At 37.9% G+C, this 16,605-nt stretch overlaps 1 protein-coding gene across 3 annotated transcripts in view; it reads right to left on the minus strand.

The window, feature by feature from the left end:
• KDM3B (lysine demethylase 3B) overlaps positions 1-16,605 on the minus strand; it is a 66,046-nt gene that overhangs the window by 4,709 nt on the left and 44,732 nt on the right. For all 3 annotated transcript variants that reach the window (XM_074212939.1, XM_074212938.1, XM_074212940.1), the window contains 12 exons: positions 15,353-15,554; positions 13,302-13,516; positions 9,290-9,442; positions 8,302-8,409; positions 7,531-7,658; positions 5,316-5,592; positions 4,498-4,754; positions 3,255-3,521; positions 2,304-2,475; positions 1,782-1,872; positions 1,346-1,476; positions 82-201 (listed from right to left, as the gene is read on the minus strand). In XM_074212939.1, coding sequence (XP_074069040.1) covers positions 82-201; positions 1,346-1,476; positions 1,782-1,872; positions 2,304-2,475; positions 3,255-3,521; positions 4,498-4,754; positions 5,316-5,592; positions 7,531-7,658; positions 8,302-8,409; positions 9,290-9,442; positions 13,302-13,516; positions 15,353-15,554 — 2,121 coding nt within the window. The remainder of the gene's footprint in view (positions 1-81; positions 202-1,345; positions 1,477-1,781; positions 1,873-2,303; positions 2,476-3,254; positions 3,522-4,497; positions 4,755-5,315; positions 5,593-7,530; positions 7,659-8,301; positions 8,410-9,289; positions 9,443-13,301; positions 13,517-15,352; positions 15,555-16,605) is intronic.

Here is a 16,605-nt window from a genome sequence, read left to right on the forward strand (position 1 = left end):
CACCAACCAGCCTCTAATTATTACATTCTTGAATGTAGAATGCAGGACAATAAATCCATGAATGTGTCTTGGGGATCTTACCTTCGTCATGAGCTCCCTCCCCAATGGGGATCCCAACATACACCATCACATTAACTGCATCAGACACATCCAAGTGCAAATTTGTTGTACCAACTCTTCTATCTTCTGCAGTGATTAAACCTAAAAGTAAAAGAAAATTAGCATGAAAAATCAATATTCTAAATAATCCATACAAATCTTTTGCCAAGAACATGTGTCAGGATTGCTTTATATAGATAGGTAATGAATGAGGTCTTATTTTAAGATCACTTCCAAACAAATTATTGCCTTGAAAATTTTTCCAGTTAATTTCAGCAATTATTCGTAACCAGGTAAATGACAGAACATGGTAAATATGCCAAACCAAATCTTTGACTAAACAACTACCTTCCACCAAAACAAATCATACAAAAACAAAACGCTACCACATTTTCCCCATCTAAAGCTAAAGAGATAATAAGGTTGGGCTCAGTGACATCTATGAAAAATGTGCTTCTCTCTGTGATGTCTATTACCAGGACTTCCTGATATGGTTAGTATCTTGGCATTCAAACTTCTTCACTCTAAGTCTCTGATATTATTTTAGAATTAAATGATATTTAACAATAACAATTCATAATTATAAAGTGCTTTCTAATTTAAAAACTACTTTTCTCACAGATGTTGCAAGTATGACTATTTCAATTTTACAAAAAAGAAAATATTTCTCAAATATATATATACAATTTTAAAAGGGTACTAAAGGGTACGTTCCACCAAGACTTGGGGGAACAAATGATAGGTACATAAGTCATAGTATGAGATAAGAATTAAAAAAATAAAATTGTCAATAATATTCAGATTATTCAGGCACAAATTTGGGATATCTGCGATGGAGAATGCCATCTGTATTCTGAGAAAGAATTGTGGAGTTTGAACAAAGACTAAAGACTATTATCTTTAATTTAAAAAAATTATCTTATGTAATTCTGCTATATCTCACACTTTATGTTTCTTCCTTAAGGACATGATTTCTCTCTCATCACATTCAACTCAGATTAATACATACCATGGAAGCAAAGTAAAGACTAACAAACTGCCTTCTGGGGGGGTAGGGAAGCAAGATTAGGGGAAAAATTATAAAATTCAAAATAAATAGAATCTTTCAAAAAAAAGAATATAAAGATTATTGACATAATAAAGGGTCACTTGCTATATTGGCTCCTAATCAGAAATGTTTCCTGTTTCCTCATCGCCCACAAATCATTCTCTAGCTGTTAAAGGAGAAGAAGCAATCCCATCATACCATAGGCATTGTACATCTTGGGACCCAAATCAGGTCGAACAAAATAGCTGGGTAGCCTAGAAGCCAAATTCAGCCTTCCATCTCGCTTGGTATACTCTGGCAGAGGGAGGTTCTCCATCAGATCCTCAAACCTAAAGGAGGACAAAAGAGAGGAAAGGACATATTATGCTGCAGAAGAGAAGTACACTAAGTTAAAAGGTCCCCTGACTTTAATATTTCAAAGAGTTATAATTTCATAGATGGGGACATTTGCTCAAACAAAACAGATGGCAAGCTTTACTGGCTTGTCTTAGGAAATAGTTTTGATTTTCTGTGATTGAAACAATTCATACCCTAGTAGCCAGTCTTTTGATGGTGTTCAAAGCTTAAGCCTTTATAACTCTACTTCTCTTGTGACAGACCCTGAAGATGCTGTAATTTGATTTTGTTTGCTAACCTTGTAGGCATCATGTCTCGGAAATCTTCCCCTGGAGGCCAGTCTTTGAGCTTCAGTACCATTGGCTGCCCATCTTCTGACCTTAGTCGTTCTATGAGAGATAAAGTAGTCATTTACTAGCATTGACTCACTGAAGTAAATGAAGGAAAAGTCTGGATTCTCAATCTTATAGAAGACTATCTTTTTATCTTCAGTTCTCTCCTTGATAGTGGACTAGATGTACAACTTTTCTGGTGCCCACAAACTTCAGAGATCCAATACACATCTGGCAAAAATGGATTCTATTGTTTGCCCATGTGTGCAACAAACCTTACTGGACCACAAACTAAGGACTAGGAATTTATTTCATCAGATAGCCTTCTGTTGTGACCAGTCCAAGGGCAAGACTTTCCCACCATGCTACAGTGACCTCTGTGACTGTTTCTATAGGGGCATGCTGTACTGGAGAGCAGCATTGGAAAGACAGAGAGCTGGCTTTCTTCCCAGGTTGCACTCAGTGGATATAACCTCAAAGCCACTTACTGCATATGATTTCGAAACCATCCCAGAAGTCACGCACTTTCACATCTGAAATGATAGCACAGTTCCTACAGTTCACTAGGTCCACATCCTGGTCTCCAAATTCTTGACTAAATGCTTCTGGCTTCCAAAGTTCAGATTTGAGCTTCTTATGCACCCCAGAAACAAGGACAGGCTGTGGAAATAAATACCTTGCTCAGTAGGGTCATGAAAAAACATTAAGAGACCCTGGAGCTGAGAAGGAATAGGAATAAGGATCCCTCAGTAACTTTTTCTTCTCTTCTTTATCCTGAGCTTGTTAGCTTGACATCTCTATTATGTGATCTTTGATTCTAACATTAGCTGAGGTTTATAGGAACTGCCTCCTCTCTATTATTATCACTTTCCCCCCCTACTTCCAGATCCAATCAGATAAATCACTCCTGTTGCTCTGGATACCTACTTCTATATAAAAGAAAGGTGGGAGGCCAAATACTGAAAAAATAAAACCTTTGGCAACATTTCACATTTGGAAAGTATAACTCCAGAAATCTCACACCCTTTCCCTTCCTTATGTATCTGAAATGTAATAAATGGCTGCTTTAACATATACTTGGTATAGCCAAGAAATATTTCCCTAGTAGAGTACCACCTCTTCCTCCCCCATTACACCTATATTGCTTCCTTTTCCAAAGACAACATCCAAGCCGGATCACTAACTTGACAAGAATTTCCATGGTCTTTTTCAGTACTCAAGAATGTCAAGGAGCTTACAGTAATCAAAGGTTCTCCAAAAAGAATGTGGTTGTTCTATGACTAGTTCTCCCTCCCTCCTCCTTTTCTCAATCTCACTACCCCAAAATATGGTAGACAAATTGGATATAGTTGGGATAAAACCGGGGTTCAAACCAGAACTAGCTGTCTACATGTTCTCCCTGGGTCCAAGGCTTTAACCAGGTCTTTAATCACACTGACCTGGCCTTGTTTCCAACATTCCCGAAAGATCTTCCAGTTGTTTTTGTTACTGGGGTCATGGAGACATAACAGTCTCCCATCACAGAGCCATGAGTGGGAGGTGTGCGGGTCCAGCACATTCAGCCCCATCACCATCTCCTTCACTTCTTTTTGGGTGTCAGTCAGGTTACTGGCCCGTTTTGCAGCATCAGAAGTTTTTTTATTTTCTACCACTGAGGCAATGATGTGGTCGAGGAAGTTGGGAAGACTGGCCTTGTTCTTCACCCCCTAGAGATAGAAGCCCACAGTTATATTTAGTTTCACAATCATCAGCGAAAAAGATAGTCAAACGACTCTTACTAACACAGAAAAAAGTCACTGACCTAGCTAGCCTTATTCTGTGTAGGTTCTTAAAACATCCTTTATCAAATAGGGTAGTATTAAGAAGTATTATATTTTCTCTACTCATCCTACCTTTCACCCAGGGGCACATTGATAAAAGACCTAAAAAATTATTCTGGTTGTTAAGAGTGTCTAAATGGTAATAAACTTATGTGTGTGCAGACATTTAGAAAGTCTTTAAAAACACTCATATATTGTATCTAATTCTCCTTTAGAAACAGGTTTCTTATCTAACCAAAAGACTAACAGATAATTCAAGTCAGCTACAACTACCCCTGCCTTAACTAATGCTATATAATTTTACCACTTGGGAAGGAAACAGTCCAATTTTTGCTCTATTTCTCCTTAGCAAAACCAATGAGATGATGCTTCACTGAATTTCAGAGATTTTTCAATAGAATCTGGCATTTCCACAAAGCTTCAACACACAGAGGGAGTCTATCAGTATAGCTTTCAAACTAGAGAACTACAAAAAAAAAAAATGATGCCTTTACAGCTTTCATGGGATCCAAGGATTACTGTGGTATCTGAATGCAAGGGAATATGACTGTATTGTAGGAAATGAGGGATATGACGGAGTCATAGAAATAAGATAGAACTTGTATAAAATGATAACAGAAAAAATAAAACAGATCTAAAAGAATATGTCTTATGAATATAATGAGGTCAATGAAAAAAAAACAGTATGACAACAGAATTGAGTCGAATACAAAAGCCAAACTGATTCCAGATGCCTGATATTAGAGCATGCTTCCTTCTTTTCTGTTCAAGAAATAGTGAACTATAACACTGTATATTTTAAATATGAAAACAAAAATTATAAAAAACATTCAATGGCTGAAATCATGGAGAGGATACCCACTGTTGAAGATGCTGAGAAGACTGGAGGAAAAGGTATGCTGGTGTCCAAGGGGGCCTGGGGAAGCTTTCCGGGTCCAGAGTGTAGCAGGTCTCGAAGGCTGGAGCCTTCTGTTTTGTTGTTTGAGGCAGTAGGACCCAGTAGCAGGCTGTTAAAGAGCTTTGGAGTTAATGGAGAAACCTTTGCTGTAGAGTTGAATGAATCCAGCCCAAAGGGGGAATGAGATTCCTTACTGAGTACTGATCTCAGGGAACCAGCTTCTGTAAGAAAAGAATCATAAGGAGAAGTAAAGTTAATGGAGTAATGAAGGAAACAGAGCAAAAGTGAATTTCTGAAATGTTTTAACACAGAGACACCCATAAACACAATGGGAAAAGTAGAAAAGAATGAAGGCTTTTCAATCTATATCACTCCTCAGCAAGAGAGAGTACACTATACATTTAAATGACAACCAACAGAGAACATATTAGCTATATCACTTTGTTCCCTTCCTTCTCACTTTTTGTTTTTGTCATTTCTTCCCCCACCTCTTTTCATCCAAATCTTTTTGTATTCACTGCTAGATTGCTCTCACTCATTTCTCATTTTATATTTTTCCCTAGACTTCTGTCTTCCTCCAAATGATCCCTTCTGCCATGACATCTCCCTGGATAGAGTCTAGCCAAGACTACATTGTTCTGCACGAACATGTACATGCAATTCAATTCCTGCACTCATCTAATACTGTGGGGCAAATGCACAAAGTTACAGGGTCCACTGCTATGACTTTTGCTCTAAACCTCCATACTTTGTATGTGTGTGATTGAATCTGATTTAATTACCTTTTGTTTCTTCCTTTGCTTTCTGTGTTGCTAAATCGGCCAACCAGTGCAGAGCAGAAGATGGCGGTGTTGTTTCAGGGCAGAGTGGCTTGCTTGTCTTTGTCTCACTACTGCTACTTGATGCATCTGTTTTCATTGCCTCCTCACCCCTGCTGTCCACAGCATCAGGTTTGGGTAGAAGGTCAGACTCAGGTGTTGTCACTCCTGTTGTTCCTCCTCCACTGGAGAAGGGAGTTTCACTTCCAGAAGAGGAAGCACTGGAATTTATACTGGGAAGCTGAAACATATATAGTCATCAGCTGTACTTAAACAAGGTTCTTGGGAAAGAACAATTGATGAATTGCCCATAGTTAACACATAAGGATATCTAAAGTGTTGCTAGTATTTTATAATTATTTTAAGATTAATTTCAAAAGCCCTGCATTAAATTAAAACAACTCTGAAGCACCACCTCACAACTTTAAGATTGGCTAAATGACAAAAAAGGGAAATCAATATTGAAGAAGACATGGGAAAACTGGGACATACACTGTTGGTGAAGCTATGAACTAATCCAGTCATTCTGGAGTGCAATTTGGAACTTCGACCAAAGGGCAATAATGTTTTGATCTAGCAATATCACTACTGGATCTGTATCCCAAAGAAATCACAAGAAAGGGTTTGTAAAAGACTCCAATGTACAAAAATATTTATAGCAGTTCTTCCAAAGAATTGGAAATTGAGGAGATTCCCATTAATTGGGGGAATGGATGAACAAATTGTGGTATATGAATATAAGAGTACTATTGTTCTGTAAGAAATCATGAGGAATGGGATTTCAGAAAAGCCTAGAAAAACTAGCATGAATTGATGTTCAGTGAAGTGTGTTTGTACACATTAACAGCAACATTGTGTGTGATGATCAACTATGACAGACTTAGAGCTTTTTTCAATAGTACAGTTCTAAAAGACTTGATGGAAAATGCCATTCATATCCAGAGGAAAAAACTATGGAGTCTGAATGTAGACCAAAATATCTGATTTTAACTTTTTAAAACTTTTATTTTTTTCCTTTCTCATGTTTTTTTCCCCCTTTAGTTCTGATTCTTCTTTCACAACATGACTAATATGGAAATGTGTTAAAAGTGATTATACATTTATAACCTAGATCAGATTATTTGCAGTCATGGGGAGAGGGGGAGGGAAGAGAGAGGTAGAACTCAAAAACTTACAAAAAAATGAATGCTGAAAACTATCTTTGCATGTAATTGGAAAAAATTAAATAAAACAACATTTAAAAATGCTTTGCACTTTTCATATTGCCTGGCCTAATATTACAATCTTAGTAAAAATAGAAACATTTCTCTAGATACTTTCTTATCTTCCTATCTACCTACTCTTCCCCCTGCATTTTCAATTCTTATGTTTTAATTACTGGCTGTATTCTTTATGCTGAAAGGATCTTGGGATAAAATTAATCAACTTAAATAGTTTCTTTTTTTACTTTTCTAACACCAGAATTGCTGGAAATAGAATTTGATAATCCCAAATAAATCAATCAGTCTCTATCACTAGACTTGAAGATAATGATGCCACAGATGGTGATCATGTTTTGCTTGTGCAGTGTGACTGAACAGACTAATGGGGGTTAAGTAGTCTTTTCCATGCTGTGAACACAGAAAGACCTGAATTTTGTCATAGCAATCTTGATTCTAAGTCAAAGGTGTTTCTAATACTCCTCCTGAATCAAGACTGAGAACAGACAAATGAAGGAAGGAAAACTAACAAGTCACTGAGAAATTTTTAAAGCATTCACTGGCTACTAGTGAAACACCAATTGGATCTGTTTCTAAATCAGTCTCTCAAAGACAGATCTAGGGACAAGATGGATCAAGTTAGATTATCTCAGACAGGAGGAGAATAATGTCAACAAGCAGCCATATTCCACAGTTGTTTTAAAACAACTGTTTTTTTTTAAGAGAATCGATGACATCATCATGGGCGATGGTTTGACTTCCATGTGAATTGAATTTTAGAGAGGTAGAGCTACATAAAATCACCAGTCTCAGTCTTTCTGCCTAAGTCTGACAAAAGTCAAGATAAGTGGCAATGGCCCAGGATGCAGTGGATGACCCTGGCATTTCTGATACCTGACCAAGTTCCAAGCACTCCACAGCTCCTGCTTCAGCTAACATAGTTTATAGTTAATTTATAAGTAGCTTCCTGACTTGCTTACCTGTGAAATCCCATTAGTGACAGCAGGTCTCAATACAGATTTATTCTGGCGACTAATGCAAGGGCAGTTGGCTTTAATTCCCCACTTGCCCCGGGCTGCATGTACCATATCTCCAATATTGTAAAGAGCTAAAAAGAAAGTGAAATATGATTTATCTGAAAAATATATGAAAGACAGGCCATGTAGGGGAACTTTAGGAAATTATCCATGTACTAAAGAGCTTTAAACATAAATTAGATATGTCAACCTGAAAACTTTACCAACTCAATGAGAATTACTACCTCTACATTTGATAAATATTCTTTTTCTACAAGTATTTCCGAATATTTTGAGATTGTCATCGAAGTGGCAAACAGTTATTAAGTAAAAAGAAATGCAAGTGACAATTCTCTGGATTCACTTTATTTATAGCAGGTACATTTCAAAATACAAACAGACTTAAGAGACCTTATAGAGGAAACAGAAAAATTAAACTTATGATCCAATCAAAAGAATCTATTAAGACTACTTCATATAACACAATGAAAGTATTAAGTCTGCAGTTATATTTTCTCTAAATAATTTTATAATTATAAAAAAATATTAAGTACAAAAAAAAGAATCAGTATAGAAGGATTTAGGCAAGAGTCATTAATAAGGTTCTATGACTTTGTTTTTTTAAACCACAATTTTTTAAGACTTATGTTGCAAATTATTCTACTCTGAGGTATCTACCTAAAAAAGATGCAAGCCATCCCTCTCTCACCACAAAAAGTGTAGTTGAGGACTTACCTGTACCAGGGATGATTTGTGTGGGCATGAGATTCTCTGGTTCATGTGACTGCCCCTTTGCACACTTCAACCAAGAGAAAACCTCTTCATCACCAATCTCCTCTGTCTCTGAAATGGGATGAGCCTTTATTTATTTTTATTCCTTGGGGTATGCTTCCTACCATGGACCTAAGATATGCCTATCTCCTCTTTCTAAGTCATTGATTATCCCTTCAGATTTTCAGAGTTTCTCCATGCCTGTGCAACCAGGTAATACTGAAGAAACCAAGGAAGCAATTGGAAGACTTTCTTGCCATTGGCTGGGGCAACAAAGAATGAAAAACAGATCAAGGATACACTTTCTTGCTTTGGCAAAAATTTTTCTAATAAGTGAAAACTGGCAAAGAATTATTCTGGAAAGAATGCTGGCTATATCTGGTCTCAGACACTTAATAATTACCTAGCTGTGTGGCCTTTGGCAAGCCACTTAACCCCACTGTCTAGCAAAAACCTTAAAAAAAAAAACACAAAAAAAATGAATGCTGGCTATGGAGTGAATGGAAACAAGTATCACTCTTACTGCAATATACCAGCACTATGACCTCAGATAAGCTGCCTCTTCACTCTCTGCTATGTTTTCCTCATCTATAAAACAAGAGGGTTAGCATGAATTGTTTTTAAGGGATATGATTCAGTGATATGAATAAGCTGGTGAGTTTAGCCAATGCCTGAGGAACATTTAAGTCTTAATGTCTCCCCACTCCCTAGTCCTAAAACCTCAACTCACTTCATCCTTAACAGAATTTCTCTCTGTTATCTTTTTTATTTTCAAGGCAATGGGGGTTAAGTGGCTTGCCCAAGGCTACACAGCTAGGTAATTATTAAGTATCTGAGGCCAGATTTGAACTCAGGTACTCCTGACTCCAAGGCTGGTGCTGTATCTACTGAGCCACCTAGCTGCCCCCACCCTGTGTTATCTTTTGAACAAGACTGGGAAAAAGTCACTTACCACTTCGTGGACGACTCTTTCTAAGTCGATAACAGTCCAGACAGACTCCAAATCCACATTTGCGACAAACCCAATGGATGTTGAAGAGGGTTGTTTCACATACATCACACATTTCCCTGACACCACGTACTGCTCGTTTCCATGCCACTTTTTCTGGAGTAGATCAAGAGGAAAATGATTTATAATTGCTAAACAAATAAACAGTAGTAACTCTTCAGACCTATCTATCTAGTCTTTTCAGGTTAAAAACTTACCAAATCCATAAAATTAATGACTTAAGAGACTGAAAAAAGGAGACTATAAGTTTTTTAAAAATGTTTCTAAAAGGGGCAGCTAAGTGGCACTATAGATAGAGCACAGGCCCTGGAGTCAGGAGGACTTGATTTCAAATCTGGCCTCAGATACTCAATAATTACATAGCTGTGTGACCTTGGGCAAGTCACTTAATTCCCCCCCCTTCCCTTGCAAAATAACCCCAATAAAAAACAAAAATGTTTCTAAATGGATTATATAAGTAATTGCAATAGAGTATGTTTTGAATGCTTATGATCGTACTGAGATAACATTAAGAAAGGGAAATGGGGTAGCCTTGCAAAAAAAAAAAAACCCTAAAAAAAACCCCAAGGGAAATGAAGATACTTCATCTCTTGAGGACCAAAAATCAAGAAGCCTTCCTTCAATGGGGCAAAGAAGGGTCATAATGTTGTTCCAAAGCAAATTTTAATGTGGGTGTGGACCCAAGATGGTGGTGTGAAGGCAGCATTTCCTGGGAACTCCTTGCCCCCAAACTCCAAAAAAACAAAAAAAATGATGACTCTAGCCAAAATTTAGAGGGGGCAGAACCCACAGAAAGACTGAGTGATACATTTTCCCAGTCCAAGATAACTTAAAAGTTCCATGGGAAAGGTGTGTTTCACCACGACCGGGGGGTTAGAAAAAAGCTGTGGCTGCAGTGCAGCCCAGTCCAGAGATCAACACCAATAGCTTGAAGGGGCGGGGAGAACTGTGCTCCACCAGAATGAGTGTGGAGTGAGGAGCACCAGTAGCAGAAACTGCAGCGAGAATATGGAGAAAGCAGCCTGCACCCCCAGAGACAGTAAGGAAAGTCTGCAGAGATTTCTCTGCTCCCTCTGGGGTAGAACTCTGCTGTTTGCCTACACTTAGATATAGCAGTTTGGGCTTCCATACTAAATAACCAAGCTGAATCTCTCCTTATAGCCCCAGGGCAGAAGGAAGTGTATATGTGTGTGTGTGTGTGTGTGTGTGTGTGTCTACATATCAAAGCACAGGTGAGAGCAAAAGACCTTGGAGTAAGAAAGGTCCCAGCGGAGTATCCCCCCCAAAAAAAACCAAACCTTGGAAGTGTTGTAAATTAGTCTCGGGCTGAGGAAATGAATAAAGTACAGGAAAAAAAAGAATGTGACCACAGAGGATTACTTTAGTCCCAGGGAAGATCAAAATACATACTAAGGTAATGACAAAATAGAAAATGGGCTCAGGCTATGGATGAGCTCAAAAAAGACTTTGAAAAGCAATTATGGGAGATGGAGGAAAAACTGGGAGAAAAGAGAGTGATGCAGAAAAATCACTAAAACCAAATCAAAAGCTTGGTGGAAGATATACAAAAAAATACTGAAGAAAATAATATGTTAAAAACAAGTTTAGGATAAAGCACCAGCCTTAGAATCAGGAATACCTGGGTTCCAATCCAGGCTCAGACACTTAATAATTATGTGGACTTGGGCAAGCCACTTAACCCCATTTGCCTTGCAAAAACCTGGAAACCCCCCCCCCCCAAAAAAACCCAAAACAAAAAAACAGTTTAGGCCTAATGGAAAAAGCCAAACAAAAGGCAATGAGAAGAATGCCTTAAAAAGCAGAATTGGCCAGCTGGAAAAGGAGATAAAAAAGCTCTCTGAAGAAAATAATTCCTTCAAATGCAGATGGAACTAAAGGAAGCTGATGACTTTTTGCAAGAAATCAGGAAGAAATAAAACTCTTCCAAAAAAGCCAAAAATTAGAAGAAAATGTGAAATATCACATTGGAAAAACAACTGACCTCGAAAACAGATCCAGAAGAAATAATTTAAAAATTATTGGGCTAGCTGAAAGCCACGACCAGGAGAAAAGCCTAGACTTTATTACAGAAATGAGAGAATTCACCAGTCACCTCTTGAAAGAGATCCCAAAAGAAAAACCTTCCAGGAATATTATAGCCAAATTCCAAAACTCCCAAATCAAAGAGAAAATTCTAAAAGCTGCCAGAAACAAACAATTCAACTATCAAGGCTCCATATTCAGGATTACACAGGATCTGGTAGAATCTACATTAACGGCTCTTAGGGATTGGAATATGATATTCTGGAAGGCAAAAATCTTGGTTTACAACTGAGAATCAACTACACAGCAAAACTGAACATCCTCTTTCAGGGGAAAAGATGGACTTTCAAACTTTCCTATTGAAACAACCAGAGTTGAATAGAAAGTTTGATCTCCAAGCACAGGAATCTGGTGAAACATAGCAAGGGTGGAAGAGAAGGACTTACTATGAGGAACTTAATGATATTGAACTGTTTGTATTCCTGCACAGGAAGAAGATAATGATAACTCATTTATAAGAGCTGTTAGAAGGAGCACATATAGACAGGACACAGGAAGGAATATAAAATGGTATAATATAGTAAAAAGATGGAGTCAATGGGTGATAAAGGAAACTACTGGGATGAAGGAAAAGGAGACGAAGAAGCTAAGAAATTTCACATAAGAGTCAAGAAAAAGCTTTTTCAATGGAGTGGAAATGGGGTAGGCAAGGGGGAATGAGTAAGCCTTCATTATCATCAGAAATGGCTCAGAGAGGAAATAACATACACACTTAATAGGGTGAGGAAATCCATCTTATCCTAGAGAAAAATAAGAAAAGGATGGGATAAGGGGGAATGGGGGGAGGGAAGGGGGGAATAGGTGATAGAAGAGAGGGAAGATCGAGGGAGAGGGTACTCAGATTCAACATACTTTTGGACAGGACCAGGATGAAAGGAGAGAGAGAGAATAGAATAAATGAGATCGGGGAGAAATAGAGTGGAGGTAGAGCTAGTAATAGCAACTGTGGGGAAAAATATTGAAGCAACTTCTCTGGTGGACTTATGATAAAGAAAGCAACTCACCCCAGAGACAGAGACATTGAACTCTGAACACAGACTGAAGTACAATTTTCTCTCTCTCTCTCTATTCTTGAGGTTTCTCATCCTCGGAAGGGGGGGGATGCTTACTCTTATAACACATTCAATTTACATCATTGTATGGTATGGAAACACTATAGACACTATCAGACAGCCTTCTGTGGGGGGGTAGGGAAGGGAAGGTGGGGAAAAAATTGAAGAATTCAGAGCCTTGCAAAAAATAATAGATATATATTACTTTTTTTTTTTTATTTTTCAAGGCAATGGGGTTAAGTGGCTTGCCCAAGGCCATATGGCTAGGTAATTATTAAGTGTCTGAGACCAGATTTGAACTCAGGTACTTCTGACTCCAAGGCCAGTGCCCTATCCACTGTGCCACCTAGCCGTCCCATACATATTACTATTGTATATAATTTGAAAACAAATAAAATGTTAAAATAAAAAAGAAAATAAGATGTGGCATCTTGTATGCATGACCACATAATCAACTCCCAAGTCCCCCTCAGAATGGAAGAATTACAAGTTGCCTTGGTACCTAGGAGCACTTTAGATAAGAAAAAACAAAAAGAGGACTATCCTCTTGTTTACATAAAACAAAATGTGGAGAGTAAAATTAGTTCATCAGCATCCAATCTCCAGAGGCCTTAAAATAAAATTTCTGAATTTAATTTAGCTCCTCAGGCAGATTTCTATAAGTGAAAATCTTCTCAACAATGTGGGAAATTTTAGTAGTGATTTTTCTCCTTCAAAGAAGGGAAGGAAATATAACTCCATTTAAGTAAAACAAACAACAGTTTCTCCAACAAGAAGAACTACAAAAAGGCAAGACTTACGATGTGGCTCTACCATCATCATGGCCTCCTTTTCTGACATAACAAGCTGGCAAAACTGGTCCCCGACATTGGCCAGTATGTATTTTGAGGTCTCCAGATCTATTCCCTCTGCAAGGGAGGAAGAGGGAATCCACAGGTTCATGGCTTCTGGGTCACTCTGCTGTGGACTCAAAAACCCTTCTACACGGAGGATGCCTTTCCGAGTGAAAATAAGCCTGTGAAGGAACAAAAGCTGGTCAAAAGAATGCGAGTCACATAAATCAGCTCAAGTATGTAATTCTAGGGTCTGAAATCAGTTTAAGCTTAAAGAAATAAGGCTGAGGGCAAGTAAAAATTCTCACTTAAAAGCATGATTCCTATCCTTCAGGCTCCTAATGTTCCCCACTCTGGCATGAATTACCTTTAAAAATAAGAAAGGCTGGGAACAATTTTTAAGTCTTAAGCTTTTTATAAATGATTGCAAGAAGCTCTACCAGATCTTTTATTTAAAATAAATGTTCCCTCAGTGCTTCAATCCGTTTTCTTCATAATGAAGGAAATACTGAAATGAGAAAATGGAGGAAAAAGTAGTTTCTTCATTTCTGTTTGCTGAGTGGAATGGCCATTATTTGGTACTGGCATGGGATCTTTCCAAGGTCCAGTGACAATTCTCTGTGGTTCAGTGGCTTATTTACATGTATTGAATTTAGCCTAAAGCTTTCCTTTCATAACACAAACACAAGTTAAGTTACTTTAGAGATTGAAAGAAATGGGGCAGCTAAATGGTGCAGTGGATAAAGCACTAACCTTGGAGTGAGGAGGACCTGAGTTCAAGTCTTATCTCAGACGCTTAACAACTGTGTGACCTTGGGCAAGTCACTTAAACCCACTGCTTTAAAATAATTTTTTTAAAAAAAAGAAAGCAAAGCAGCAGACCAGGAATGTGGATCGACTCATTTTCCTTAACTTTCTAGTTCCAATGCAGAAACTAAACTGAGCTGGAAAACTGACAGCTAAAGTTCACAAACTTTAGAACTTCAATCCTCCAAAGGTAACTTGTAATAATTCAACAACTAAGTTATTATATGATGCAGTGCCATCAAATGAATTAAAGTGAAAAAGACATGCAATATATCTCATTTCAATAAGCTTGTGTTAAAAATTCAGAATACTTCAGTGTCAAGAGACTCTTTTAATTTTAAGCTCTTAGAACTTTCAGTACTTTGTAAACGAAACTTAATGGGATGGGGCTGGACCCATGATTTCATTGCCATAGCAAACTCCCAGGTGAGATACTACATTCCATTAGCATAGACTGGAGTTCTGGAGTTTATCCTCTTGGTGCAGGTATTCTTAAACTTGTCCATGAATCCCTTGGGGTGGAATGTGAACTTGGACAAGAAAAATAAATTAAACCTTCATTTTCACTAATGTCTATCTAACTGAAATTTAGCACTTCTTTAAATTATGAATACCCCCCCCCCTTATCGATCCTGTAGAGAAGGCCACAAGCTCCTCCAAATTGTCAAAGGGGTCTACAACTCCCAAAAGACAAATTTGTGAAGGGGCACATCCAAGCAGGAACGAGTACAGAATCTTGGTAGATCCATTTTCCTACAATTTTCAATTTGATTGATTTTCAATGAAAACTTTTTAGAGATTTTACAAAAACTGAGATCTAAGATCAAACCCAGATTCTGCTGCTATACTAAATACTAGGGGGGAGGCAACTGATTTCTTTGTTGGGTAATACAATGTAGTGGGAAGAATGGTGAACAATCTCGACATAAGGTTTTGGCAATACTTATACTCTATGTCTTGATCAAGTACCCTCTTTTTTTTTAAGCCTGAATTTCCTTATCTATAAAATAGTGCTACTTGGAATTTCTATGGTTCATATGATCAAATGAAAGAATACTCTGTAAACTTTAGAGTAGGTACAGTAGAAGCAGGAAAGATTGTGTTTACAATCTCAGGATATGAAAATAATAAGTGGAAGGTGGTGGGGAAAGAGAGGAACAAGAGACATGGTGGGAGAAAAAAATCCAGATGAAATGGATGATTCTTGGCACCTCCGAAAGTGAAAGAATCGACAGGCTACAGTGGAATCATCTTGTTCTTGCTCCTTAAACTTTCGGTAACGCTCCAGGCGGCACTCTCGGCACTTATGCAGGTGAGGGGCTACGTTAATGCAGGATCCATCTTGGAGGAAAGGCTCTCCTGACTGTTTGAGTTTTCTCACCTTGCTCATGTCTTTTAGCACAGATTGGCCAACTGTGGTGGGAGAAAGAGAAGGAAAACAAACAAACAAAAAAACAACAAAAATACTGGTCAAAACAGCCTGAAACAAAATCTAGGATTTGACTAGCAATTATGCCATCTTCAAAGAACATCACTCAATTTCCTCTTTGCCCAAGACAGCTACCATTCTCATAGTCCCTCTTACATGGCTTACTGCTGACTTTCTACTTATTAAAAAGTGTAACTTACCTATCTTCTTCCTCTCCAGTTTGCTCACTTAAAAGCAGAGGAGAGAAGAGACACAGCAGCTAGAAACTTAAGACAATAGAGAGCTTGGGAAAGGAGTTGTGCTGGCTAGTTTCATACTATAATGGCTGTTCCATCCCAAAGATGGGACAGATTCAAGAGACAAGGGACTCCAATAAACTGCTTCCACTTGCCACTTATCTTAGGGACCTAAGCAAGAGTTTGTACTGAGTGACTCCAATCAATTCACATTATCAATATCTTAAACCCCATGAACTTCAATATTTTTCCCCAATAATAACATGTATTTTTCCTAGATGACCTATAATTCTTTACTTTTCAGCATTAAAAAAAATCATTCTTGATCAAAACTACATCTCTAAAAAAATTTTCCTTCCAAGGTCAAGGGTCCTAATAGTTTGACCAAGGAAGCAAAGACAATTTAAGTTTAAAATTTAAATCTTTTAGTATCTTTGCATATCTCTTTACAAAGGACTGACTGGAAAGCTGGCAACTCTACCTACTATTAGACCTTGCCTTTTACCCAAATCAAAATGATATGAAAGTACTTGGACCTAGGGGCGGCTAGGTGGCGTAGTGGATAAATCACCAGCCCTGGAGTCAGGAGTACCTGGGTTCAAATCTGGTCTCAGACACTTCATAATTACCTAGCTGTGCAGCCTTGGGCAAGCTACTTAACCCCGTTTGCCTTGCAAAAACCTAACAAAAAAAAAAAGTACTTGGACCCGAGTCAATAACTTTGTTGTGCATACCACTATAATAAGCTACAAACCACTGTTATTAACTGCCCCAGCATAACATACAAAGTGTTATGTAC

The sequence above is a fragment of the Macrotis lagotis genome, chromosome 1, assembly GCF_037893015.1.
Source record: "Macrotis lagotis isolate mMagLag1 chromosome 1, bilby.v1.9.chrom.fasta, whole genome shotgun sequence".
Classification (NCBI taxonomy): Eukaryota; Metazoa; Chordata; class Mammalia; order Peramelemorphia; family Peramelidae; genus Macrotis; species Macrotis lagotis.